Raw genomic sequence first — 25,372 nt, 5'->3', positions numbered from 1 at the left:
TAAATAGGGTGGTCCGCTCAATATGCCATGCCCAGCTTCCGGCCGCCGCCGGTCCCCGCTAGTCTGCGTCATCACAAGGCGCGCTTACACCTTCCCGCCCGCCGGACGGGCCGTGCGTCCTCTGACGTCATCTCCACATCCAGCACGGATGGTTGGAACGCAGCGCTTGAGGCGCATCGTGCTGGGGAGGGTGACACCTGCTGGTTACCATAGCATCGAGTGAACACACAATACAACAAATTAGCACACGTGTTAAAAAGGTGAATAAGTCCTAGTTGTTAACTAGGAAATGTATGTAAAAAAAAATTAAGAATGTTGCATAATAACATATAAATGAACATGCGCAACATATTAGTGTAAGTGTAAGTGCAATTAAAACCACGCTACCAGAGCGTGCAATATATAATGTGAGTATGATAATACAACCCAGTGAGGATGAGAAAATAAAAATATTAAATTACACAAGAAAATGGACTAACATGATGAATTCAATACGCTAGTATTCTAAACATAATGTATAATGAAACATGTAATTATTGTGATCACTCATTTCCAGGAGCACTCAATGATTAGCCCCAGTGAAGACACATGATTGTACTAGATGGAAAGTACTCATCCAACTGATATTTGCACCTGCAACACCGTGACGCTGTCCATCTGATTTATTCTTCGTGTGGAAGTCTCGTGAGTGCCGCCCATTTATCTGTGTATATATATATATATATATATACACACACATATATATATATATATATATATATATATATATATATGTGTATACATTTCTTATCCCACCCCCACCACAGTCTAGGGAAGCCAATCCCGGGCCATTTTTTCAATCCCGGGTATCGGGATTGAAAAATGGCCAATCCCGGGATTCCCGGGATACCCGGGATTGGCTTTTAAATAGGTGGCCGCCCTCTCGCCCCTCCCCGCCCCGCCCGCCCCGCACATATAACTTACCATATACCGAGGGCGGGCGGGAGGGGATCATCTCTTCATTGCTGCTGCCGGCTCCTGACAGCGCAGCGTGATCTCTCACGCTGCGCTGGGGACCCGGAAGGAGGAAGCCGGGCAGCGTCTGAGCGTCCTGTGGACGCTCAACGCTGATCCCTCAATCCCCGGGATTGGAGCTTCCAATCCCGGGATTGAATCCCGGCCATTTTTGGGCCTAAATCCCGGGATCCCGCCGATCCCGATCCCGGGATTGGCCACCCTACCACAGTCTCTCTCCCCAATGACTCCATGCTGCATTCCCTGCTCCCCCACCCCATCCCAAAGCCCTGTATCCACTCACCAGTCCACTCTTACCCCTATGCTGCACTACCCAGTGTCCAGACCTGAACACAGCAGGTACCATGCGGACCTCACACCCCACCTGAAAAGGCCGGCGCATGGCGTGGGAATCCTGGCCAGTAGAGCTGCTGCTATGTCACGTAACTGCCTGCAACAGAGCTGGACGCAGAAGAGCGGGCACAGACTCGCTCCACACAGTTCCTGTATCACGCTTTTAGTTACAGTGTTATCTGCTTCAGGTGATGACTATAATCCCATGGCTTTAACTTGTGGCTGTGGCTGGAAACGAGGAGGCTGAATATAACTCTTTTACTTGGGATTTGGGTAGTAGTGAGAACTGCCTTCATAAAGAATTGCTCGAAGTATATCACTGAGTGCTCCTATAACGGACAGGTTACTGGCTGAAGAATAAAGCTGGACTTGACTGGTTACCGGCTGAAGAATACAGCTGGACTTGACTGGTTACCAGCTGAAGAATAAAACTGGACCGGACTGGTTGCCGGCTGAAGAATAAAGCTGGACTGGACTGGTTGTCGTCTGAAGAATAAAGCTGGACGGAACTGGTTACCGGCTGAAGAATAAAGCTGGACTGGTCTAGTTACCAGTTGAAGAATAAAGCTGGACTGGTAACTGGCTGAAGGATAAAGCTGGACTGGTAACTGGCTGAAGAATAAAGCTGGACCGGACTAGTTACTGGCTGAAGAATAAAGCTGGGCCGGACTAGTTACCGGCTGAAAAATAAAGCTGGACCAGACTAGGTACCGGTTGAAGAATAAAGCTGGACCGGACTGGTTACCGGTTAAAGAATAAGACTGGACTGGTTGGCAGCTTAAGAATAAAGCTGGACGGAACTGGTTGGCAGCTTAAGAAAAAAGCTGGACCTGACTTGTTGCCGGCTGAAGATAAAGCTGGACCGGACTGGTTACGCGCTTAAAAATAAAGCTGGACCTGACTGGTTGCCGGCTTAAGAATAAAGCTGGACCTGACTAGTTGCCGGCTGAAAAATAAAGCTGGACCTGACTGGTTGCCGGCTTAAGAATACAGCTGGACCGGACTGGCTACCGGCTGAAGAATAAAGCTGGACTTAACTGGTTACCGGTTAAAGAATAAGACTGGACTGGTTACCGGCTGAAGAATTAAACTGGACGGAACTGGTTGGCAGCTTAAAAATAAAGCTGGAACTGACTAGTTGCCGGCTGAAGAATAAAGCTGGACCTGACTGGTTGCTGGCTTAAGAATAAAACCTGGACTGGACTTGTTACCGGCTGAAGAATAAAGCTGGACGGAACTGGTTGCCAGTTTAAGAATAAAACTGGACCTGACTGGATGCCGGCTGAAGAATAAAGCTGGACCAGATTGGGTACTGGCTGAAGAATAAAGCTGGACCTGACTGGTCGCCGGCTTAAGAATAAAGCTGGACCTGACTAGTTGCCGGCTGAAGCATAAAGCTGGACCTGACTAGTTGCCGGTTTAAGAATACAGCTGGACCGGACTGGCTACCGAATGAAGAATAAAGCAGGATCGGACTGGTTACCAGTTAAAGAATAAGACTGGACTGGTTACTGGCTGAAGAATAAAGCTGGACGGAACTGGTTGGCAGCTTAAACATGCAGCTGGACTTGACTAGTTGCCAGCTAAAGAATAAAGCTAGACCTTACTGGTGGCCGGCTTAAGAATACAGCTGGACCGGACTAATTGCCGGCTGAAGAATAAAGCTGGACGAAACTGGTTGCAGGCTTAAGAATAAAGCTGGACCGGACTGGTTATCGGTTGAAGAACAAAGCTGGACTAGTCTAGTTACCGATTGAAGAATAAAGCTGGACTGATAGGCTGAAGAATAAAGCTGTACTGGACTGCTTATCGGCAGAAGAATAAAGCTGGACTGGTAACCGGCTGAAGAATAAAGCTGGATGGAACTAGTTGGCAGCTTAAAAATAAAGCTGGACCTGACTGGTTGCCGGCTTAAGAATAAAGCTGGACCTGACTGGTTGCCGGCTTAAGGATACAGCTGGACCGGACTGGCTACCGGCAGAAGAATAAAGCTGGACTGGTAACTGGCTGAAGAATAAAGCTGGGCCGGACTAGTTACTGGCTGAAGAATAAAGCTGGACCGGACTGGTTACCGGCTGAAGAATAAAGCTCGTGCGGACAGGTTATCGTTTGAAGAACAAAGCTGGACTAGTCTAGTTACTGGTTGAAGAATAAAGCTGGACTGGTAACTGGCTGAAGAATAAAGCTGGACTGGACTGCTTACCGGCAGAAGAATAAAGCTGGACTGGTAACCGGCTGAAGAATAAAGCTGGATGGAACTAGTTGGCAGCTTAAAAATAAAGCTGGACCTGACTGGTTGCCGGCTTAAGAATAAAGCTGGACCTGACGTTGCCGGCTTAAGGATACAGCTGGACCGTACTGGCTACCGGCTGAAGAATAAAGCTGGACCTGACTAGTTGCCGGCTGAAGAATAAAGCTGGACCTGACTAGTTGCCTGCTGAAGAATCAAGCTGGACCTGACTGGTTGCCGGCTTAAGAATACAGCTGGACCGGACTGGCTACCGGCTGAAGAATAAAGCTGTACGGAAATGGTTACCGGTTAAAGAATAAGACTGGACTGGTTACTGGCTGAAGAATAAAGCTGGACGGAACTGGTTGGCAGCTAAAAATAAAGATGGACCTGACTGGTTGCTGGCTTAAGAATAAAGCTGGACCAGACTGGACTTGTTACCGGCTGAAGAATAAAGCTGGACCTGACTAGTTGCCAGCTGAAGAATAAAGCTGGACCTGACTGGTGGCCAGCTGAAGAATAAAGCTGGACCTGACTAGTTGCCAATTTAAGAATACAGCTGGACCGGACTGGTTACCGGTTAAAGAATAATACTGGACTGGTTACCGGCTGAAGAATAAATCTGGACGGAACTGGTTGGCAGCTTAAAAATAAAGCTGGACCTAACTAGATGCCGGCTAAAGAATAAAGCTGGACCTGACTGGTTGCCGGCTGAAGAATACAGCTGGACCGGACTAGTTGCTGGCTGAAGAATAAAACTGGACTGGTTTCCGGCTGAAGAATAAAGTTGGACCGAACTGGTTGCCGGCTTAAGAATAAAGCTGGACCGGACTGGTTACCGGCTGTAGAATAAAGCTCGTGCGGACTGGTTATCGGTTGAAGAACAAAGCTGGACTAGTCTAGTTACTGGTTGAAGAATAAAGCTGTACTGGTAACTGGCTGAAGAATAAAGCTGGACTGGACTGCTTACCGGCAGAAGAATAAAGCTGGAATGGTAACTGTCTGAAGAATAAAGCTGGACCAGACAAGTTACTGGCTGAAGAATAAAGCTGGACCGGACTGGTTACCGGCTGAAGAATAAAGCTGGACCGGACTGGTTATCGGTTGAAGAACAAAGCTGGACTGGTCTAGTTACTGGTTGAAGAATAAAGCTGGACTAGACTGGTTGCCGGTTGAAGAATAAAGCTGGACTGGTAACTTGCTGAAGAATAAAGCTGTACTGGACTTCTTACCGGCAGAAGAATAAAACTGGACTGGTAACCGGCTGAAGAATAAAGCTGGACTGGTTGCCGGCTTAAGAATAAAGCTGGACCTGACTGGTTGCTGTCTTAAGAATAAAGCTGGACCTGACTGGTTGCCGGCTTATAAGGATACAGCTGGACCGGACTGGCTACCGGCTGAAGAATAAAGCTGGACCTGACTAGTTGCCGGCTGAAGAATAAAGCTGGACCTGACTAGTTGCCGGCTGAAGAATAAAGCTGGACCTGACTAGTTGCCTGCTGAAGAATAAAGCTGGACATGACTGGTTGCCGGCTTAAGAATACAGCTGGACCGGACTGGCTACCGGCTGAAGAATAAAGCTGTACGGAACTGGTTACCGGTTAAAGAATAAGACTGGACTGGTTACCGGTTGAAGAATAAAGCTGGACAGAACTGGTTGGCAGCTTAAAAATAAAGCTGGACCTGACTGGTTGCTGGCTTAAGAATAATGCTGGACCAGACTGGACTTGTTACCGGCTGAAGAATAAAGCTGGACCTGACTAGTTGCCAGCTGAAGAATAAAGCTGGACCTGACTAGTTGCCAATTTAAGAATACAGCTGGACCGGACTGGTTACCGGTTAAAGAATAATACTGGACTGGTTACCGGCTGAAGAATAAATCAGGACGGAACTGGTTGGCAGCTTAAAAATAAAGCTGGACCTAACTAGATGCCGGCAAAAGAATAAAGCTGGACCTGACTGGTTGCCAGCTGAAGAATACAGCTGGACCGGACTAGTTGCTGGCTGAAGAATAAAACTGGACTGGTTTCCGGCTGAAGAATAAAGTTGGACCGAACTGGTTGCCGGCTTAAGAATAAAGCTGGACTGGACTGGTTACCGGCTGTAGAATAAAGCTCGTGCTGACTGGTTATCGGTTGAAGAACAAAGCTGGACTAGTCTAGTTACTGGTTGAAGAATAAAGCTGGACTGGTAACTGGCTGAAGAATAAAGCTGGACTGGACTGCTTACCGGCAGAAGAATAAAGCTGGACTGGTAACTGTCTGAAGAATAAAGCTGGACCAGACAAGTTACTGGCTGAAGAATAAAGCTGGACCGGACTGGTTACCGGCTGAAGAATAAAGCTGGACCGGACTGGTTATCGGTTGAAGAACAAAGCTGGACTGGTCTAGTTACTGGTTGAAGAATAAAGCTGGACTGGACTGGTCACCGGTTGAAGAATAAAGCTGGACTGGTAACTGGCTGAAGAATAAAACTGTACTGGACTTCTTACCGGCAGAAGAATAAAGCTGGACTGGTAACCGGCTGAAGAATAAAGCTGGACTGGTTGCCGGTTTAAGAACAAAGCTGGACCTGACTGGTTGCCGGCTTAAGAATAAAGCTGGACCTGACTGGTTGCCGGCTTAAAGATACAGCTGGACCGGACTGGCTACCGGCTGAAGAATAGAGCTGGACCTGACTAGTTGCCGGCTGAAGAATAAAGCTGGACCTGACTAGTTGCCGGCTGAAGAATAAAGCTGGACCTGACTAGTTGCCGGCTGAAGAATAAAGCTGGACCTGACTAGTTGCCGGCTGAAGAATAAAGCTGGACCTGACTAGTTGCCTGCTGAAGAATAAAGCTGGACCTGACTGGTTGCCGGCTTAAGAATACAGCTGGACCGGACTGGCTACCGGCTGAAGAATAAAGCTGTACGGAACTGGTTACCGGTTAAAGATTAAGACTGGACTGGTTACCGGCTGAAGAATAAAGCTGGACGAAACTGTTTGGCAGCTTAAAAATAAAGCTGGACCTGGCTGGTTGCCGGCTTAAGAATACAGCTGGACCGGACTGGCTACCGGCTGAAGAATAAAGCTGGACTTAACTGGTTACCGGTTAAAGAATAAGACTGGACTGGTTACCGGCTGAAGAATTAAACTGGACGGAACTGGTTGGCAGCTTAAAAATAAAGCTGGAACTGACTAGTTGCCGGCTGAAGAATAAAGCTGGACCTGACTGGTTGCTGGCTTAAGAATAAAACCTGGACTGGACTGGACTTGTTACCGGCTGAAGAATAAAGCTGGACGGAACTGGTTGCCAGTTTAAGAATAAAACTGGACCTGACTGGATGCCGGCTGAAGAATAAAGCTGGAGCAGATTGGGTACTGGCTGAAAAATAAAGCTGGACCTGACTGGTTGCCGGCTTAAGAATAAAGCTGGACCTGACGTTGCCGGCTTAAGGATACAGCTGGACCGTACTGGCTACCGGCTGAAGAATAAAGCTGGACCTGACTAGTTGCCGGCTGAAGAATAAAGCTGGACCTGACTAGTTGCCTGCTGAAGAATAAAGCTGGACCTGACTGGTTGCCGGTTTAAGAATACAGCTGGACCGGACTGGCTACCGGCTGAAGAATAAAGCTGTACGGAAATGGTTACCGGTTAAAGAATAAGACTGGACTGGTTACTGGCTGAAGAATAAAGCTGGACGGAACTGGTTGGCAGCTAAAAATAAAGATGGACCTGACTGGTTGCTGGCTTAAGATTAAAGCTGGACCAGACTGGACTTGTTACCGGCTGAAGAATAAAGCTGGACCTGACTAGTTGCCAGCTGAAGAATAAAGCTGGACCTGACTGGTGGCCAGCTGAAGAATAAAGCTGGACCTGACTAGTTGCCAATTTAAGAATACAGCTGGACCGGACTGGTTACCGGTTAAAGAATAATACTGGACTGGTTACCGGCTGAAGAATAAATCTGGACGGAACTGGTTGGCAGCTTAAAAATAAAGCTGGACCTAACTAGATGCCGGCTAAAGAATAAAGCTGGACCGGACTAGTTGCTGGCTGAAGAATAAAGTTGGACCGAACTGGTTGCCGGCTTAAGAATAAAGCTGGACCGGACTGGTTACCGGCTGTAGAATAAAGCTTGTGCGACTGGTTATCGGTTGAAGAACAAAGCTGGACTAGTCTAGTTACTGGTTGAAGAATAAAGCTGTACTGGTAACTGGCTGAAGAATAAAGCTGGACTGGACTGCTTACCGGCAGAAGAATAAAGCTGGACTGGTAACTGTCTGAAGAATAAAGCTGGACCAGACAAGTTACTGGCTGAAGAATAAAGCTGGACCGGACTGGTTACCGGCTGAAGAATAAAGCTAGACCGGACTGGTTATCGGTTGAAGAACAAAGCTGGACTGGTCTAGTTACTGGTTGAAGAATAAAGCTGGACTAGACTGGTTGCCGGTTGAAGAATAAAGCTGGACTGGTAACTTGCTGAAGAATAAAGCTGTACTGGACTTCTTACCGGCAGAAGAATAAAGCTGGACTGGTAACCGGCTGAAGAATAAAGCTGGACTGGTTGCCGGCTTAAGAATAAAGCTGGACCTGACTGGTTGCTGTCTTAAGAATAAAGCTGGACCTGACTGGTTGCCGGCTTATAAGGATACAGCTGGACCGGACTGGCTACCGGCTGAAGAATAAAGCTGGACCTGACTAGTTGCCGGCTGAAGAATAAAGCTGGACCTGACTAGTTGCCGGCTGAAGAATAAAGCTGGACCTGACTAGTTGCCTGCTGAAGAATAAAGCTGGACATGACTGGTTGCCGGCTTAAGAATACAGCTGGACCGGACTGGCTACCGGCTGAAGAATAAAGCTGTACGGAACTGGTTACCGGTTAAATAATAAGACTGGACTGGTTACTGGCTGAAGAATAAAGCTGGACGGAACTGGTTGGCAGCTTAAAAATAAAGCTGGACCTGACTGGTTGCTGTCTTAAGAATAATGCTGGACCGGACTGGACTTGTTACCGGCTGAAGAATAAAGCTGGACCTGACTAGTTGCCAGCTGAAGAATAAAGCTGGACCTGACTAGTTGCCAATTTAAGAATACAGCTGGACCGGACTGGTTACCGGTTAAAGAATAATACTGGACTGGTTACCGGCTGAAGAATAAATCCGGACGGAACTGGTTGGCAGCTTAAAAATAAAGCTGGACCTAACTAGATGCCGGCAAAAGAATAAAGCTGGACCTTACTGGTTGCCGGCTGAAGAATACAGCTGGACCGGACTAGTTGCTGGCTGAAGAATAAAACTGGACTGGTTTCCGGCTGAAGAATAAAGTTGGACCGAACTGGTTGCTGGCTTAAGAATAAAGCTGGACTGGACTGGTTACCGGCTGTAGAATAAAGCTTGTGCGGACTGGTTATCGGTTGAAGAACAAAGCTGGACTAGTCTAGTTACTGGTTGAAGAATAAAGCTGGACTGGTAACTGGCTGAAGAATAAAGCTGGACTGGACTGCTTACCGGCAGAAGAATAAAGCTGGACTGGTAACTGTCTGAAGAATAAAGCTGGACCAGACAAGTTACTGGCTGAAGAATAAAGCTGGACCGGACTGGTTACCGGCTGAAGAATAAAGCTGGACCGGACTGGTTGTCGGTTGAAGAACAAAGCTGGACTGGTCTAGTTACTGGTTGAAGAATAAAGCTGGACTGGACTGGTTACCGGTTGAAGAATAAAGCTGGACTGGTAACTGGCTGAAGAATAAAACTGTACTGGACTTCTTACCGGCAGAAGAATAAAGCTGGACTGGTAACCGGCTGAAGAATAAAGCTGGACTGGTTGCCGGTTTAAGAATAAAGCTGGACCTGACTGGTTGCTGGCTTAAGAATAAAGCTGGACCTGACTGGTTGCCGGCTTAAAGATACAGCTGGACCGGACTGGCTACCGGCTGAAGAATAGAGCTGGACCTGACTAGTTGCCGGCTGAAGAATAAAGCTGGACCTGACTAGTTGCCGGCTGAAGAATAAAGCTGGACCTGACTAGTTGCCGGCTGAAGAATAAAGCTGGACCTGACTAGTTGCCTGCTGAAGAATAAAGCTGGACCTGACTGGTTGCCGGCTTAAGAATACAGCTGGACCGGACTGGCTACCGGCTGAAGAATAAAGCTGTACGGAACTGGTTACCGGTTAAAGAATAAGACTGGACTGGTTACCGGCTGAAGAATAAAGCTGGACGGAACTGGTTGGCAGCTTAAAAATCAAGCTGGACCTGACTGGTTGCTGGCTTAAGAATAATGCTGGACCAGACTGGACTTGTTACCGGCTGAAGAATAAAGTTGGATGGAACTGGTTGCCGGCTGAAGAATAAAGCTGGACCGGTCTGGTTACACGCTGAAGAATAAAGCTGGACCAGATTGGGTACCGACTGAAGAATAAAGCTGGATCTGACTGGTTGCCGGCTTAAGAATAAAGCTGGACCTGACTAGTTGCCGGCTGAAGAATAAAGCTGGATCTGACTGGTTGCCAGCTGAAGAATAAAGCTGGACCTGACTAGTTGCTGACTTAAGAATACAGCTGGACCGGACTGGTTACCGGTTAAAGAATAAGACTGGACTGGTTACCGGCTGAAGAATAAAGCTGGACGGAACTGGTTGGCAGCTTAAAAATAAAGCTGGACCTGACTAGTTGCCGGCTAAAGAATGCAGCTGGACCGGACTGGTTACCGGCTGTAGAATAAAGCTGGACCGGACTGGTTATCGGTTGAAGAACAAAGCTGGACTAGTCTAGTTACTGGTTGAAGAATAAAGCTGGACTGCATACCGGCAGTAGAATAAAGCTGGACTGGTAACTGGCTGAATAATAAAGCTGGACCGGACAAGTTACTGGCTGAAGAATAAAGCTGGACCGGACTGGTTACCGGTTGAAGAATAAAACTGGACCGGAGTGGTTACCAGCTGAAGAATAAAGCTGGACCAGACTGGTTATCGGTTGAAGAACAAAGCTGGACTGGTCTAGTTACCGGTTGAAGAATAAAGCTGGACTGCTAACTGGCTGAAGAATAAAGCTGGACTGGACTGGTTATAGGTTGAAGTATAAAGCTGGAGTGGTAACTGGCTGAAGAATAAAGCTGGACCGGACTGGTTACCGGTTGAAGAATAAAGTTGGACCAGACTGGTTACCGGTTAAAGAATAAGACTGGACTGGTTACCGGCTGAAGAATAAAGCTGGACGGAACTAGTTGCCAGTTTAAGAATAAAGCTGGACCGGACTGGTTGCCGGCTGAAGAATAAAGCTGGACCGGACTGGTTACTTGCTGAAGAATAAAGCTGGACCAGATTGGTTACCGGCTGAAGAATAAAGCTGGGCCAGACTGGTTACAGGCTGAAGAATAAAGCTGGACCGGACTGGTTACCGGCTGAAAAATAAAGCTGGACCGGACTGGTCATCGGCTGAAGAACAAATCTGGACAGGACAGGTTACCGGCTGAAGAATAAAGCTGGACCAGACTGGTTACCGGCTGAAGAATAAAGTGGGAACGGACTGGTTACCCTGCTGAAGAACAAATCTGGACAGGACTGGTTACCGGATGAAGAATAAAACTGGACTGGATTGGTTACCCGCTGAAGGGTTAAGCTGGACCGGACTGGATACCGGCTGACGGGTTAATGCTGGACCGGACTGGATACCGGCTGACGGGTTAATGCTGGACCGGAATGGTTACCGGCTGACTGGTTAATGCTGGACCGGACTGGTTACCGGCTGACGGGTTAATACTGGACCGGACTGGTTACCGGTTGAAGGGTAAAAACTGGAACGGACTGGTTACCGGTTGAAGGGTAAAAACTGGAACGGACTGGTTACCGGCTGAAGGGTTAAGCAGGACCGAATTGGTAACCGGATGAAGGGTTAAGCTGGACCTGGTATAGCTGCACAGGAGATAAAATGTAGGGTCACTTGTCATACACAATGTAACTAGCTGCACAGGGCTGGGTGTTTGCAAAGGGCCATTGTTTATACCTGAGCAGGAAACAGCAGGAAGTGACAGCGAGTGTGGTCTCCCATTGGGCCCTGCTGTCATGTGACCAAAGTAAAGATAGTGGCCCCATGCAGGAGATAGAGGGTACCTGGGTACCCTGCAGGGAATCGCGGCAAGATGCCAGAGCCCCATCTCGCAGTACCCAATGGACCCCCTGCTGGACCCGCAGCATTACTGGTAAGTGTATAGGATGCCGGTGCTGGCCGCACGTCCTCACATACTGCTTGTGAGAGGCTCCTGTCACTCTGAGGCTGCGCCCACACTGTCTACAGCTTGCTGCCCTATTTGGACAATATGGCTAATATCTCTGCCGGGGACCAAGTGACTCATCCTTGGGGCCCTAATGATCCTTGCTGCAGGTGTCCCCTTTGACACCCCTCTCGCTGGTCCTGGGTCTCACCAAAATACCAATGTGACTGTCACTGTGTGATCTGTAGAGAAGCTGTGTGTGCCTTATACCTAGATATTATACTGTTTTCTCCTAATGGATTCAGACTTTATTATTTTATTGTTCTTTTAGGTTGAAGATATGAAGGCAGAAGATATAGAGGGAGAAGAAGAGATGTATGTGACTGATATAAAGACAGAAGATATAGAGGGAGAAGAAGAGACGTATGTGACTGATATAAAGGCAGAAGATATAGAGGGAGAAGAAGAGACGTATGTGACTGATATGAAGGCAGAAGATATAGAGGAAGAAGAAGAGACATATGTGACTGATATAAAAGCAGGAGATATAGAGGGAGAAGAAGAGACGTATGTGACTGATATAAAGACAGAAGATATAGAGGGAGAAGAAGAGACGTATGTGACTGATATGAAGGCAGAAGATATAGAGGGAGAAGAAGAGACATATGTGACTGATATAAAGGCAGAAGATATAGAGGGAGAAGAAGAGACGTATGTGACTGATATGAAGGCAGAAGATATAGAGGGAGAAGAAGAGACATATGTGACTGATCTAAAGGCAGAAGATATAGAGGGAGAAGAAGAGACATATGTGACTGATATTAAAATAGAAGATATAGAGGGAGAAGAAGAGACGTATGTGACTGATATGAAGGCAGAAGATATAGAGGAAGAAGAAGAGACATATGTGACTGATATAAAAGCAGGAGATATAGATGGAAAAGAAGAGACATATGTGACCGATATAAAGGCAGAAGATATATCGGGAGAAGAAGAGATGTCTGTGACTGATATAAAGGCAAAAGGTATATCGGGAGAAGAAGAGACATATGTGAGGGGTGATCAGCATTGTAAGGCGGAGGAGATCCCTACAGATATCAGCACAGGTGAGTAATAAACATTTATCACAGAAAACAGTCACATATTCTCCTTGCTCAGTCACTACAGCAATATCCTACACCCTCTGTCAGTACATACTATTAAGTGAAATGTATCTGCCCAGTGAGGATGTCCAGAGCCACCATTCCTTGTTAGACTTCTATTCTCTTCCTCACATCATGTCACTGTGTGTTACCAGCCCAGAGATCTGACCAGTCTCCTCCCCACACTCTTTGGTGTATCTCATACATCAGGAGCCATCAGCCCCTATTATACCCCTGCTCTCCCGCACGCATCATGTCACTGTGTGTTACCAGCCCAGAGATCTGACCAGTCTCCTCCCCACACTCTCCGGTGTATCTCATATATCAGGAGACATTAGCCTCTATTATACTCCTGCTATCCCCCACACATCATGTTACTGTGTGTTACCAGCCCAGAGATCTGACCAGTCTCCTCCCCACACTCTTTGGTGTATCTCATACATTAGGAGACATCAGCCCCTATTATACTCCTGCTCTCCCCCTCACATCATGTCACTGTGTGTTTCCAGCCCAGAGAGCTGACCAGTCTCCTCCCCACACTCTCTGGTGTATCTTGTACATCAGGGGACATCAGCCCCTATTATACTCCTGCTCTCTCATTCACATCATGTCACAGTGTTACCAGCCCAGAGATCTGACCAGTCTCCTCCCCACACACTCAGGTGTATCTCATACATCAGGAGCCATCAGCCCCTATTATACTCCTGCTCTCCCCCTTTACATCATGTCACTGTGTGATACCAGCCCAGAGATCTGACCAGTCTCCTCCCCACACTCTCAGGTGTATTTCGTACATCAGGGGCCATCAGCCCCTATTATACTCCTGCTCTCCCCCTCACATCATGTTACTGTGTGTTACGAGCCCAGAGATCTGACCAGTCTCCTCCCCACACTCTCCGGTGTATCTCATACATCAGAAGCCATCGGCCCCTATTATACTCCTGCTCTCCCCCTTGCATCATGTTACTGTGTGTTACCAGCCCTTAGATCTGACCAGTCTCCTCCCCACACTTTCTGGTGTATCTCATATAGCAGGAGTCATCAGCCCTTATTATACTCATGCCAACTTTATTTAGGCTGCCGTGTGTACTTGTCAGGGTTGCTGATATTCCATGGTGTGGTAAAGATGGTAGCTGGTGGTCTTGGTAAAGCTTCTCGGTATCCTGGAGAGTGTGCCTCCAGTGAGGTGAATTCACCTGCTGCATTGAGCATGCAGACCTTCAGTGTTACAGTAGTCAATATAGGATGGTGGAGAGTTCGCAGGCCGAGGTGTAACTAGGGTCTTTGGTGGGCGCCCAGGGCTGGGTGAAGAATGGCGCCTCCCCATAAAATAGTATCCCAGAAAATTGTCATGGTCGACTGGGGAGGGTCGTGGATTCACCTTTTTGGTGAGTAACTGAGATAAACAAGGGGCTGGCAGAGAGAAAGACCAGGGGCAGAGAGAGAGGGTCCTGAGAAATAGGGAGACCAGGGGCAGAGAGAGAGGGTCCTGAGGAAGAGTGAGAGAGAGACCAGGGGCAGAGAGAGAGGGTCCTGAGGAAGAGGGAGAGAGAGACCAGGGGCAGAGAGAGAGGGTCCTGAGGAAGAGGGAAAGAGACCAGGGGCAGAGAGAGAGGGTCCTGAGGAAGAGGGAGAGAGAGACCAAGGGCAGAAAGAGACCAGGAGCAGAGAGAAAGGGTCCTGAGGGAGACCAGGGGCAGAGAGAGAGAGAGAGAGGGTCCTTTGGAAGAGGTAGAGAGAAACCAGGGGCAGAGAGAGAGTCCTGAGGAAGAGGGAGAGAGAGACCAGGGACAAAGAAAGAGGGTCCTGAGGCAGAGAGAGACCAGGAGCAGAGAGAGAGGGTCCTGAGGAAGAGGGAGAGAGAGACCAGAGGCAAAGAGATACGGTCCTGAGGAAGAGGGAGAGAGAGACCAGGGGCAGAGAGAGAGGGTCCTGAGGAAGAGGGAGAGAGAGAGACCAGGGGCAGAGAGAGACCAGTGGGAGAGAGAGAGAGGGTCCTGAGGAAGAGGGAGAGAGAGACCAGGGGCAGAAAGACGCTGGCTCCAAGAACTGCACAAATCCCCGCCCTTCTCATGCTTGGCGGCATCTACCAGCCCCAGGTCCGGAGCAGAAATGGAGAAGTGCATTCAGAAATTCCGGGGGATATTAATTGAATGTGATGAATGTAACCCCTGAACAAGCAAAATGTCATTGTAGCTACCCGTGTTTAGATGAGTGTCAGTTCAGGCTGTAAAGAGGTTTCCAATAAATGGACTTGAGCTGAAGTGTCAGAGACCACTGAAGGCAGAAGGCATGGAGGCCAGATATAGTTTCTTTTCATGGACTCCCAGGACAGGAAGGATCACTACCTGTGACTACGAAGACTGGGAACATCAGTAACTGTGTTAGGTAGACATTAACTGACAATGTGACTGAAAGACTTGGACTGTGAACTCTGGATACTTGGTAACAGAGCAGAGAACCGAAAAATTCACCAACAGCTCCGGATAACCCACAGCTTAAACCTGGCGAGCTGGCAGCCGCACAAGGCGGTGCCGGTACTGAACTCAGAACCAAAGTGCAGAGGATAGCGGAGTATTATGCTGGAGAGCGAAGCAGGAGATTTCCACGTACTCAGAGCACCAAGCAACAAGGACATTTGCAGAAGCACAGAGCTGAGGCACCTTCTAAGAAGAGCAACATAAAGCACTGGCAGCGTTTGATTCAAATCCAATCCTTTTTAAAAGGGAAAGCAGACTGGGATTGGCTGAAAAACCACAGAGAGCACTGCAATTGGTTAAACTGTATGCATTGGTTTCCAACATGGCTGCTCGTATAACTGCAGACACACAAAAGTGCTCCCGTTCCCTGCTGACTCCCCGATTCCTGAGCTTCAGTGCTCACACCAGCTGACTCTGCCAGACACACTATAACCTCTCACGAGTGGATACCGGTCACTCGCCGCCTCAGCACAGCCATGACCCGAACAGGGAGACCTAAAGTAAGACCCCGGATCCTCAAAATGAGACAGAAACTTAATTTTTTGGCCATGCACGCCATTGTCACATTTGGAGATACAAATGAACTTCAAAGAATACTCGAATGTCAGATATGAAAGTGGATCATTGATGCTTTGGGGCTGTTCTGCTGCTAGTGGCCCTTGTGACAATCGGTGCTATAATGAATCCTACTCTATAGCTAGAGATTTTAGGCTAAAATCTGAACATGGCCATTGCTGGACCTCAAACTCACCTCAAAATCCATCTGAAATGGTTGTGGGAGAACAAAATAAAAGTGTTACAATGACCCTGTCCGTATCCAGATTTGAACTCAATTGATACCCTTTGCTATGCACTAAATAGGACAGTCCACAAGCGGCAACCAAAGAATATCAAGGTCCTGGAAATGTTCTGCCTGGAGGTCCAAGGTCCTTCACCGAGTATCCTCCAACCTTACTAAGCATTCCAGAGGAGATGTCACCAAATATAAATAATGAGGGAGACAAAATGTTTTGAAACTATATTTCTCTTACGTCCTAGAGGATACTGGGGTCTATTTAGTACCATGGGGTATAGATGGGTCCACTAGGAGCCATGGGCACTTTAAGAATTTGATAGTGTGGGCTGGCTCCTCCCTCCATGCCCCTTCCACCAGACTCAGTTTAGAAAATGTGCCTGGAGGAGCCGGTCACGCTGATGGAAGCTGCTGCAGTTTTCTGCATTTATTTTCTGTTTGTTATTTTAAGGCAGGGCTGGTTGGCACCAGCCTGCCTGCTTCGTGGTACTTAGGGGGGGGGCCCAACCTTTTGAAGGTTTAATGGTTCCGTGCCCCGCTGACAGGACACTGAGCTCCTGAGGGAACTATTTGCAAGCCCCACCACGGCGAGCGTACATTCCCGCTGCATGTCGCCACCCCTAACAGAGCCAGAAGAATGAAGAGTGGGGAGTACTGAGCCGGCATCCGGTTAGCGGGCGCCGGCCATTATGGTGGCACGAGTGTACGGAGACGCACGGCCTTTAGATGGGGCAAAATGCGTCTCCAGATACAATACACAACTGCGTCTCTGTACACTGTACACAGTACCCACACTGGCAAACACAGCCTTAAAACAGTCCTGCTCCATTTTAAGCACAAAAATTACCTCAGCCAGTAAGAGGATCCAGCAGCTCACCAGCGCCATTTTCCCTCTGCAGTGGACACAGACGCTGACAGGACAGGGATGCGCAGCTCCTCCGGAGTGACTCCAGATTACCTCAGCGGTACCAGGGGGTCATAGCAGGGGGGCAGCGACTATTAGTGTACTAAGGAGCAGATGTATTAACCTGGAGAAGGTATTAGTAAGTGATAAATCAGTGATAAGTGCACGGTGATAAGCAAATTGACAAATTAGGAGCTGATTGGCTGGTGCGTTTATCACCTTGCACTTATCACTGGTTTGTCACTTCCTTATGCCTTCTCCAGGTTAATACATTTGCCCCCATGTCCCCTATCAGGGTACTTAGTCTGTTACCCGGCTAAGCTTGGCATTAGCGGTAAGGGCGCGGTGGGGGCTGGCTCCAAACAACTCTGTGTCTCCCTGAAGGGCTCTTTGTGGGTTACTTGTGCTTAATCTTTTCCTTTGTGTGTGTGTGTGTGTGTGTGTGTGTGTGTGTGTGCGCCGTCACATTTACATTATGTCAGGCAAAGAGTGTGCTTCTTGTACAGCGGAGTGTTCTTCTTCACCAGGGGGCTCGCTACTGGGTACTCAGGGTTCACAGAATAGCGCGGCTGAACCGGAGTGGGTTAATTCTCTTAGAGGAATGATCTCCACTCTTTCTACAAAATTGTCCCGCAGTGAGAAAGAGACGCAATAATTAATACAGTGTTAGGGTCTCCTGCTCTGTGCTGCCACGTCGTCATGGCAACCGGGAGACAAGTGCTAGCGGAGTAACCTGAGCGTAGCTGATACTCCGGTTCGGGTCTTTTGCTGTGCAGTGGTTACAGGCTCTGTGCACGGTAGGGGATCCGGTGCTGGTTTTTGTGCTCACAGTCTGTGAGGTCTGAGTGGGGCGTGGACAGCACCTGCTATATAAACCCTCTTCTCAGGTTAGGCAGATGCTGCTGAATCTTTGTTGGTTAGTTAGTTCGTGAAAGTTAGCTAGTACTGTGTAACTTTGTATTTGTTTGTTGCTTACTGCAAATAGGCCTTGGGATTTGGTACTACACTCTGCCAATCCAGACCTAGCAGTAAGACTGGAGTCAGTCGTTTAACCTGCTGGGGTTCTTTTGCTACTCTGTGAACCTAGCAAGTTTGCGGCTGTATTCTCAGACTTGCCTGCCAAAATCCTTTCTCACTGTGCAAGGTGTTCTGGTGTCAGTTTAGTGGCAGTAAGCTGAACCAGTGCACTGCAAGTGAGGACTAGGATTGTGGAGACTCTCCTTGTGTCTATTATTCCATCTCTGACCAAGGAGTTTACTGCCACACCCGTTGGTAACCCTTTAGGGTTTTGCTGTTGCCCTTAGCAACAGCATTTCGGGTTCTCTACGTATTAAAACACAACCTCTCGCTTCTTTCCATCTGAGCATTCCTAATACTAGGGAGACACCCAGTTTCTTAGCCTTTGGGCTTCTCTGTTCACTTTGTGTTTATTTTGTTACCGTATCACCTTCTGTGTATGTAATGTCATATTCCCCAGTCTGTCTGTGAGTTCATTTGTTTTGCATCCCTCTCCGTTCAGACACCAGTACATTCCTGCTGGCACTGGTGTGCATAACATATTCAGCAGCCTAATACTCCTGTTGAAATTTTGTGGGAATATGGAGCATACCCCTCAAAATACTTTGCAACAGGTGGTCGATCAGGTGCAGGTCCTGACTCGACAATTTAATCATTTGTCCATTAAAATGCACACCTCGCAGGCCGCTGGCGGAGCTCCCGCAGCAGCAGTACCTTCAGGGGTTAAGGAGCCGAAAGTAAATCTCCCGGATCGTTTTTCTGGAGATCGCTCGCAGTTCTTTTGTTTCAAGGAGAGCTGCAAGCTATATTTCCAGCTTAGGCCTCAGTCTTCTGGGTTGGAGATTCAGCGGGTGGGCATAGTGATTTCCTTGCTACAAGGAGACCCACAGGTCTGGGCATATGGGTTGCAGCCTGACTGTCCGTCACTTAAAAGTGTTGATGCTTTTTTTACGGCACTGGGCATGTTGTATGATGACCCTGACAAGACGGCCTCAGCCGAGGCTCAAATTTCGATCCTTAAGCAAGGGCGAAGGCCAGTTGAGGTTTATTGTACAGAGTTTCGGAGGTTGGCCCATGATACCCAGTGGAATGACCCAGCCCTGAGACAGCAGTACTGAAGAGGTCTTTCTAACCAGATAAAAGACCAACTGGTACAATATCCCTTGCCTGATAGCTTGGATCAGCTCATGCAGTTATCCATCCAGGTGGATAGACGACTGAGAGAGCGTAGGCTTGAAAGGGAGACCGAGGTTTCCTTCTTTCCCAAGGGAACGTCGGACTCTGAGGAATTTTCCGAGGAGCCTATGCAGATTGGGGCTACCCGCCTCTCCTCGCATGAGAAGACGCGGAGGAGACAGCAGGGGTTGTGTTTGTACTGTGGGAATAAAGGTCATGTGGTAGTATCATGCCAAGAAAAGCCGGAAAACTTCAGGGCCTGAGGGTGATGGGAAATATCCTGTCAGGCCAGAAGTCAGAATTTCCCAAGAAGACTTTTATCATTCCGGTGACCTTGAAGATCCTCGGTCAAACTGTCAAGACTGAGGCCTTTGTGGACAGTGGGGCCGACGGGGTTTTTATGGACCGCCAATTCGCCCTGAAACACTCTGTTCCTTTAGTACCCTTGGCATCGGAAATTGAGATTTGTGGGTTAAACGGGGAACCATTATCCCAAGGTAAAATTACCTCTTGCACTAGCCAGATTTCTTTGTTTATTGGAGCCACACACTCTGAAAAATTGTCCTTTTATGTGACTGTCTGTACTTTTGCCCCATTGGTGTTGGGGTTACCCTGGTTAAGGGCCCACAATCCTCAATTTGACTGGGTCTCTGGGGAGATTCTTAGTTGGGGTACTGATTGTTTCAGGAGTTGCTTGAGCCTTCCAGTCAGGCTTTCGCAGCTAAGTTTGCCAGGATTGCCAGGATGTTATGCAGATTTTGCGGACGTGTTCTCCAAAAAAGTTGCAGAGGTACTACCTCCCCATCGCCCCTATGCCTGTGCCATTGATTTGTTGCCGAATGCTAAGCTTCCCAAGAGCAGGTTGTACTCCCTGTCACGTCCTGAGACTCAGGCTATGGCAGAGTACATTCAGGAGAACCTGGCTAAGGGATTTATCAGACCTTCACAGTCTCCAGTTGGGTCGGGGTTCTTCTTCGTGGGTAAAAAGGACGGTTCGTTGCGACCCTGCATCGACTTCAGGGAATTGAACCGTATCACGATTAAAAACTCATACCCACTGCCTCTCATTTCGGTCTTGTTTGACCAGCTTCGTACTGCCACCATTTTTTCTAAGATTGACCTACGCGGTGCGTACAATCTAATCCGAATAAGAGAGGGGGATGAATGGAAGACTGCCTTTAATACCCACTCAGGGCATTATGAATATTTGGTGATGCCTTTTGGGCTCTGTAATGCCCCAGCAGTCTTCCAGGACTTCATGAACGATGTGCTCAGGGAATATTTGGATAGATTCTTAGTTGTATACTTAGATGACATCCTAATCTTCTCCCATTCCCTGGAGGAACATCGGAAGCATGTACGGTTAGTCCTCCAGAATCTCAGAGACCACCGGCTTGGGGCGAAGCTGGAGAAGTGCGAATTTGAAGTTCAGCAAATCGCATTTCTAGGATATATTATCTCCCCAGAAGGTTTCCAAATGGAGGGTTCCAAGGTACAGGCAGTCCTGGATTGGGTGCAGCCCACTAGTTTGAAGGCGCTTCAGCGTTTTCTGGGCTTTGCAAATTTTTATAGACGATTTATCGCTGGATTTTCGTCTATAGTGGCGCCCTTGGTGGCACTCACTAAGAAAGGGGCGGATGTTGCTCACTGGTCTTGTGAGGCCAAAGCGGCTTTTGCCCGTCTCAAAAGGGCATTTGTCTCGGCCAAGGTGCTGCGACACCCAGATCCAGAGCGTCCTTTTGTGGTGGAGGTGGATGCCTCTGAGATGGGTATTGGGGCAGTGCTCTCTCAGATGGGGGTGTCTGATAATCGCCTTCATCCCTGTGCTTACTTTTCCCGTAAATTTTCGCCTGCCGAGATGAATTATGACGTGGGTAACCGGGAATTGTTGGCTATTAAGGATGCACTCGAGGAGTGGAGACACTGGCTTGAGGGGGCTAAGTTTGTGGTTTCAATTCTCACTGACCATAAGAATCTGGCATATTTAGAGTCAGCGAAGCGTCTCAATGCCAGGCAGGCACGATGGGCTTTGTTTTTTGCTCGCTTTAATTTTTTGATAACATATCGCCCTGGGTCAAAAAACCTCAAGGCTGATGCGCTCTCGCTGAGTTTTGCTCCAATCCAGGAGACCACCGAGGAGCCATTGCCCATTGTGTCCCCATCATGTATTAAAGTGGGCATTACCCAGGACCTCTTGTCATTAGTCCTTAGAGCACATGAGCAGGCTCCTCCAGACCTTCCGGTAGGTCTTTTGTTTGTGCCTCCTAGGTTAAGACAGCGAGTGTTCCTGGAATTCCATGCCAAGAAGTCGGCAGGTCACCCGGGTATTGCCAGAACTCGGGAGTTGCTATCTAGGGCGGTGTAGTGGCCCTCGGTGGCTAGGGATGTGGATCAGTGGGTTCGGGCATGTGACATCTGTGCCCGAAATAAGACTCCTAGAGGGGTTCCTGTTGGCCCATTACATCCACTCTCTATTCCATCTAAGCCATTACCCACATTTCAATGGATTTTGTGGTGGACTTGCCCAAATCCTCGGGGATGACAGCCATCTGGGTTGTCGTTGACAGGTTTTCAAAGATGGCGCACTTCGTTCCACTGGTTGGGCTGCCATCGGCCAGACGTCTGTCTGAATTATTTATGCTGCATGTTGTGCGCCTTCACGGGTTGCCACTTGATGTGGTCTCTGACCGCGGATCCCAGTTTGTGGCCAAATTCTGGAGGGCATTTTGTTCCGATCTCCAGATTTCTGTCAGATTGTCGTCAGGCTACCATCCGCAGTCTAATGGGCAGACTAAAGAAATACTCAGAGAAGTGCTACCATTTAACAGCATAAATGAAATTTATTATATTAAAAACATGAAAATTATCACAATTCAGTGAATAAACCTAATATCCTGTAGTATGGTTAACTCATATATTATGTATCAAACATTAATAACAAAAATGGTGACAATATAAATACATGTAATAGAGGCTCCCTGGGAGAAAGATAACCACCTGTATTCTGGTGGAGACTGCAGCATTTAAAATTAAATGACTATCCTTATATTAGGCTCCATGCATGGACTGATGAATCGAATGAATTTAATAAGGATTTCTTTCAAAGTCCATCCACTTTTAGATGATGTAGATATGGTGTGGTTATAATCTGACCACCATTTAGTGGAGAGCTTAGATGCTCACAGTTAATCACTTCCAACTGAAATTAAGGCTTTACTGGGTAGCTCAAATGGACATGCTTCCATATATATTGCAAATGACTTTAAGCTATGACCGCTCTTTGAAAAAGTCCCGTGCATATGGCTTACCCAGACCTTTCCATGATGAAAAGATTAAGTGCTGTCTCCTTAATGCTGGTGGGCGCCGGCTGCCCACACTGCTATGCTGCTGTACGTCGGTGCCGAACAGCTGTTGCTGAGCCAGATGGAGATCAGACTTCAAGTGCTGGTGTTGGAGCGCAGCTCTGTGTCTAAAGCTGTACGCTCGTGACTCCGTCTGCGGGAGCCGCCGCCGCACACACTTACACGCTGGTGTCAAAGCGTGGCTTGGTGTCCACAAGCTGTATGCTTGTATTCCGTTAGCGGGAGCCGCTGAACACACTCCTTGTGTGTGGATGTTTGATAAACCCAGGATATCGGATAGAGACGTCGGGCGGGTGCTTGACGCGTTTCTCAGCCTCAAGACAGGGGCTGTTTCATCACAATGAATGGGCAGACTGAAAGGGTGAACCAGTCCTTGGAGCAGTTCCTCAGGTGTTATGTCTCTAAGTGTCAGACTGACTGGGTTGCTCATCTGTCCATGGCGGAGTTTGCCTATAAAAACGCGGCTCACTCTGCTACAGGGATCTCTCCCTTCCTTTGTGTGTATGGGCATCATCCTAAGGCCAATTCGTTTGACCCCCTGGACTCCACGCCTGGTGGTTCCTCTGTGGTTTCGGTCCTTAGAGGTATTTGGAGGAAAGTGAAGAAAGCCCTTGTGTCTGTGTCATTAGTGACCAAAAGGGTTTTTGATAAGCGGAAAAGACTCTGCAGCTTCAAATTAGGAGACTTCGTCTGGTTGTCTACCAAGAATTTGAAGTTGAGACAGCCATCTCATAAGTTAGGCCCCCGGTTCATCGGTCCTTATAAGATCACTAGGGTTATCAATCCGGTGGCATTTCAGTTAGATCTACCCCGTTCTTTGGGTATCAATAAAACATTTCATTGTTCCCTTTTAAAACGGGCGATTAGTAATCCTTCTTGCAGTGGAAGACCTTCCCCTCTTCTGATACGTGGCCAGAGGGAGTTTGTTGTTGAAAGGATTCTTGACTCCAAGATGGTTCGGGGTCGGCTGTCATTTTTGGTGCACTGGAAGGGGTATGGCCCGGAGGAGCGGTCGTGGGTGCGCAGTTGTGATCTTCATGCCCCCAGACTGTTACGCTCTTTCTTCTCGCAGTTCCCCGATAAACCCGGTGGTAGGGGTTCTTTGACCCCTCGTCAGAGGGGGGGGTACTGTTAGGGTCTCCTGCTCTGTGCTGCCACGTCGTCATGGCAACCGGGAGACAAGTGCTAGCGGAGTAACCTGAGCGTAGCTGATACTCAGGGTTCACAGAATAGCGCGGCTGAACCGGAGTGGGTTAATTCTCTTAGAGGAATGATCTCCACTCTTTCTACAAAATTGTCCCGCAGTGAGAAAGAGACGCAATAATTAAAACAGTGTTAGGGTCTCCTGCTCTGTGCTGCCACGTCGTCATGGCAACCGGGAGACAAGTGCTAGCGGAGTAACCTGAGCGTAGCTGATACTCCGGTTCGGGTCTTTTGCTGTGCAGTGGTTACAGGCTCTGTGCACGGCAGGGGATCCGGTGCTGGTTTTTGTGCTCACAGTCTGTGAGGTCTGAGTGGGGCGTGGACAGCACCTGCTATATAAACCCTCTTCTCAGGTTAGGCAGATGCTGCTGAATCTTTGTTGGTTAGTCAGTTCCTGAAAGTTAGCTAGTACTGTGTAGCTTTGTATTTGTTTGTTGCTTACTGCAAATAGGCCTTGGGATTTGGTACTACACTCTGCCAATCCAGACCTAGCAGTAAGACTGGAGTCAGGCGTTTAACCTGCTGGGGTTCTTTTGCTACTCTGTGAACCTAGCAAGTTTGCAGCTGTATTCTCAGACTTGCCTGCCAAAATCCTTTCTCACTGTGCAAGGTGTTCAGGTGTCAGTTTAGTGGCAGTAAGCTGAACCAGTGCACTGCAAGTGAGGACTAGGATTGTGGAGACTCTCCTTGTGTCTATTATTCCATCTCTGACCAAGGAGTTTACTGCCACACCTGTTGGTAACCCTTTAGGGTTTTGCTGTTGCCCTTAGCAACCCCATTTCGGGTTCTCTACGTATTAATTCACAACATCTCGCTTCTTTCCATCTGAGCATTCCTAATACTAGGGAGACACCCAGTTTCTTAGCCTTTGGGCTTCTCTGTTCACTTTGTGTTTATTTTGTTACCCTATCACCTTCTGTGTATGTAATGTCATATTCCCCAGTCTGTCTGTGAGTTCATTTGTTTTGCATCCCTCTCCGTTCAGACACCAGTACATTCCTGCAGGCACAAACAGACTGTGGATGAGTTTATGAACAGAGACTCAGTCCCCAAAACAGCATCTCAATCCCCTCCCATTTGTCCGCAAAAGCGATCTCTGGCCCATATCCTGCAGTCTGACGCTGACGGGTCATACATGGAGGAGGGTGATGTGGATTTGGAGGGGGGGGATGCTGCTCTGTCACAGGGAATAGAGGCTCTTATAGAGGCTATCAGAGATGTTCTGCATATTCCTGATAAGGTGTCAGAGGAGTGTGAGGAATCTTATTTTAATGTAAAAAAGAAGTCCTCAGTTACTTTTCCTGTGTCAAAGGTATATAATACCCTGTTTGAAGAACCATGGGTTAATCCTGATAAGAAATTTCAGATCCCTAAAAGGTTGCTCTCGTCTTTTCCTTTTCCTCTGGAGGATAGGAAAAAATGGGAAAATCCACCGATAGTGGACACATCAGTCTCTAGACTGTCACATAAAATTGTATTGCCTGTTCCTGGTGCAGCCTCCCTGAAAGACACGGCTGATCGTAAAAT

The 25,372-nt window shown here is 48.1% G+C and overlaps 1 protein-coding gene across 2 annotated transcripts in view; it reads left to right on the top strand.

Moving 5' to 3' along the window:
- LOC135054499 (zinc finger protein 585A-like) overlaps positions 1–25,372 on the top strand; it is a 108,111-nt gene that overhangs the window by 67,024 nt on the left and 15,715 nt on the right. For both annotated transcript variants that reach the window (XM_063957618.1, XM_063957617.1), the window contains exon 6: positions 12,100–12,874. In XM_063957618.1, the coding sequence (XP_063813688.1) occupies positions 12,100–12,874 (775 nt within the window). The remainder of the gene's footprint in view (positions 1–12,099; positions 12,875–25,372) is intronic.

Source organism: Pseudophryne corroboree, chromosome 3, assembly GCF_028390025.1.
Source record: "Pseudophryne corroboree isolate aPseCor3 chromosome 3, aPseCor3.hap2, whole genome shotgun sequence".
NCBI classification, from domain to species: Eukaryota; Metazoa; Chordata; class Amphibia; order Anura; family Myobatrachidae; genus Pseudophryne; species Pseudophryne corroboree.
The sequence above is the reverse complement of the archived record's forward strand: the minus strand, read 5'-3'. Positions and strand labels throughout refer to the sequence as shown.